The 3383-nt window shown below is 45.4% G+C and overlaps 1 protein-coding gene across 1 annotated transcript; it reads left to right on the top strand.

Annotated features, from left to right (window-relative positions):
- The first annotated feature begins 1551 nt into the window (after window positions 1-1551).
- LOC138884963 (uncharacterized) lies at window positions 1552-2871 on the top strand. Its single transcript, XM_070165841.1, has 2 exons — window positions 1552-1956; window positions 2047-2871. The coding sequence occupies exons 1-2, from the start codon at window positions 1552-1554 to the stop codon at window positions 2869-2871; spliced, it is 1230 nt and encodes a 409-aa protein (XP_070021942.1).
- The last annotated feature ends 512 nt before the right edge of the window (window positions 2872-3383 follow it).

Below are 3383 nucleotides of genomic sequence, written 5' to 3'. Positions count from 1 at the left end.
GTCAGAAAAGAGAACTCAACTAAATGGGTATAGGTCACTCATGGTCACGGTACTTAGATTCCTAAGGAAAAAGCATCCCAACTCGAACAAAAGCTGCTCAAATTCCAAGAAGAGCTTGATCAGGTTCGGAACTTGGCAAATCTGTCATTTTCCCTCACCACTCTAGATATCAATTTCCCAAAAGCTCAGAACCCTACACCTCCATAGAATATCCCAAAATAACAAAACCATCCCGCTCCTCACCACCACTGCAACACCTGCCATACCTTAAACAACACCCCGCTGCTCATCCCAGAACTCCAAAACTCCACAAATGACCACATTCACACCCACCATAACACCCCTATCTATGTGGATACCGTGTCACACTCCACCTAACCCATCTCAAGCACACCCGAGTCTGATGATAAGGACTTGTTCATCAGGAACCTGGCCGAAGAACTTAAGAAATTGACTAGCCGGATTCAAGGCGTCGAAGGAAGCAAGAGAATTGAAGGGCTGAACTATGAAGATCTTTGCATACAGCCCAACGTGGAACTACCCGAGGGGTACAAACCTCCGAAGTTCGAAATGTTTGATGGTACAGGGGATCCAAGTCCATTTGAGAACGTACTATGACAAGCTGGTTGGAGTAGGGAAAGACAAAATAATCCGCATGAAGCTTTTCATGAGGAGCTTGAAAGGAGATGTTTTATCCTGGTACATTAGCCAAGATCCAAAGAAATGGTCGAGCTGGGTAGGCATGGTGTCCGACTTTATAGACAGGTTCAGGTTTAATACAGAGAATTCTCCGGGCTTGTTCTATATTCAGAATCTAAAGAAGAAGCCCACAGAAACATTTCGCGAGTATGCTACTCGTTGGAGGTCGAAGTTGCTAAGGTCAGACCTGCCTTAGAGGAGGAACAAATGAATAAATTCTTTGTCCGAGCTCAGGACCCACAATATTATGAACAACTAATGATGATAGAGAGCCACAAATTTTCTGACATTATCAAGCTTGGTAAAAGGATTGAAGAAGGCATCAAAAGCAGTATGGTTACAAACTTCGAGGCCTTGCAAGCTACAAATAAGGCCTTACACTCCGGTGGTGTGTCCTAGAAAAGGGACGTGGGGGCCATAATGGTTGCACAGAGAACCAAATCTCCTATCAAATACCAAACTTACCTAATACCTCCACTCACATATCAACCAACTTCGAACTACCAAGCACCATCACCCGCATACCAAGCTCCACCACCCACTTATCAATCACCTCCACCTCCCACATATCACCCTACTTCACCCAGATATTCCCATCGCGCACATGTCTACCAAACCTACAACGCTTAACCAACCCACTGTTAATCACCTCCTGCATACCAAAAATTCCCTAGACCTTGACCAAATTTCGACCGCAGACCTCCGAAACAATATACAACCATTGCTGAACCTATTGACCAGTTGTACGGGAGACTCAAAGCTGCTGGTTATGTTACCCCCATCCCTGCTGCAACTCCTGAGAACCCTTCTCACTGGGTTAACCCAAACATATCCTGTGCATACCATTCCGACATGAAGGGAAACACCATCGACGAATGTCATTCTCTTAAAGACAAGATCCGGACTTTAATTGATAACAAGATTATTGTGGCAAAGGAACCTACTCCAAATGTTCGCAATAACCCTCTGCCAGACAATAAGGGTGGAGGTATCCACATGATCGAAATAGAGGATGATTGGGATCTTGAGGGATCAATCGGGTTAATCACAGAGGGTGATGACCCAAAGAAGCCGATAGTTACTCTTAATCCCGTCATAGTCCAGATTCAACCATCCGGGGACGCTGAGGTAAATATGTTTGTGCCACTTGAGTTTGAAGCAACATTATCTGCAAAAATTCCAATGCCAATTGAGGTCAAATTCGTGACTCCAGCAAATGCACCCACACCATTTGAAGTTGCTATTTTACCACCCAAGGTACATGCTCCGTTCGGAGTGAGGATAGCTACGCCGATCCCAGTGGGAATGTCGATCATGACCCCATTCCATACAAAGGTTGTACCCTAGGATTATACAGCCGAGGTAAGGAGGAAAGTCAATGTTAGGTTCGAAGAGACTATTGCAGCACAGGGTATGACAAGAACTGGTAGAGTTTATACCCCGGAACATCTAACTGAATCGAGCAAGCATGCCTCCAATCGGTCACCCATTATTGAGACAGGTCCAGAAGACCTTTGGAGAAAGATACAGGCCAAGGAGTACTCGGTCATCGACCAGTTGAACAAAACACCGGTGCAAATCTCCATTCTTGCTTTGTTACAAAATTCCAAGGCACACAAGAATGCTCTGTTAAGGGTACTAAGTGAGGCATACGTGCCAAGCAACATCGCTGGTAGAGAAATACCTAACATGGTAGGACAGGTATTGGAAAGTCATAAGATCACATTTCATGAGGACGAGCTACCACCTGAAGGTTTGGGGCACAACAAAGCACTGCACATCACCGTGCAATGCAAGGACTATTTTATCACCAGAATCCTAATCGATGGAGGTTCCGGTCTCAGCATTTGTCCACTAGTAACAGTCCAGAAATTGGGTAAAGGATTGCATGAGATAAAGGACGAAGCAATCAATATGAAAGCCTTCGACGGCTCCCAGAGGTGGGAGATCAGTCTATGTTTGCAAATGGGACCAACCTGGTTCGATGTTGATTTCCAGGTGATAGATGTGCCAGCATCTTACAATCTACTATTGGGACGACCATGGAACCATACCGCTGGGGACGTAGCATCGACACTACATCAAGTAGTAAAATTCGAATGGAATCATCAAGAGGTGATCATTCACGGCGACGATAACAACCCTATATACAGTTGCCAGACCATTCCGTGAATCGAAGAAAGAAAAAAACTAGGTGGAGAGGCTTACCATCACATTGAATGGGTAAATGCTGTGGACAAAGACAAATGGTGGGATAACAAGATTGAGAGTATACTGAATTAGAGTGGGTACGAACCTGGAAAGGGGCTCGGCAAGAACCTCAAAGGAATCACTAAGCCCATAAAACTCAAGAAACATGGCACCACTTTCGGTCTGGGATATGAGTATAGCTGGGAAGAATTCAACAACTGGTCACCACCATGGCACGGTCCTTACTATATGCCGGGGTAGCCAATACCACATTTGGGGCAGACTTTCCAACCGGTCGATATTATTTATGGGTCAGATGAGAAGGAAGCACTGGCAGCAGTGAAGAACTTGTTCTTAGGAGACAATGACATGGACTGCTGTGTTGTTCTCGAGGAGGAAGGGGAGGAAGGCCCTTCTATACAAGCTGTAAGCAGAGATGCACGTCTCAATAACTGGACCATCAGGACAATCAGAGCCTGACGAGCCACAGGGTA

Source organism: Nicotiana sylvestris, chromosome 2, assembly GCF_000393655.2.
Source record: "Nicotiana sylvestris chromosome 2, ASM39365v2, whole genome shotgun sequence".
Lineage (NCBI taxonomy): Eukaryota > Viridiplantae > Streptophyta > Magnoliopsida > Solanales > Solanaceae > Nicotiana > Nicotiana sylvestris.
Note: the sequence above shows the minus strand (reverse complement) of the source record. Positions and strands in the feature narration are given on the sequence as shown.

Coding starts and splice junctions, on each gene's coding strand:
- LOC138884963 (XM_070165841.1), top strand. CDS start 1,552: ATGAAGGGAAACACCATCGACGAATGTCATTCTCTTAAAGACAAGATC. Junction 1,957..2,046: donor TTGCTATTTTACCACCCAAG/GTACATGCTCCG, acceptor GTTGTACCCTAG/GATTATACAGCCGAGGTAAG.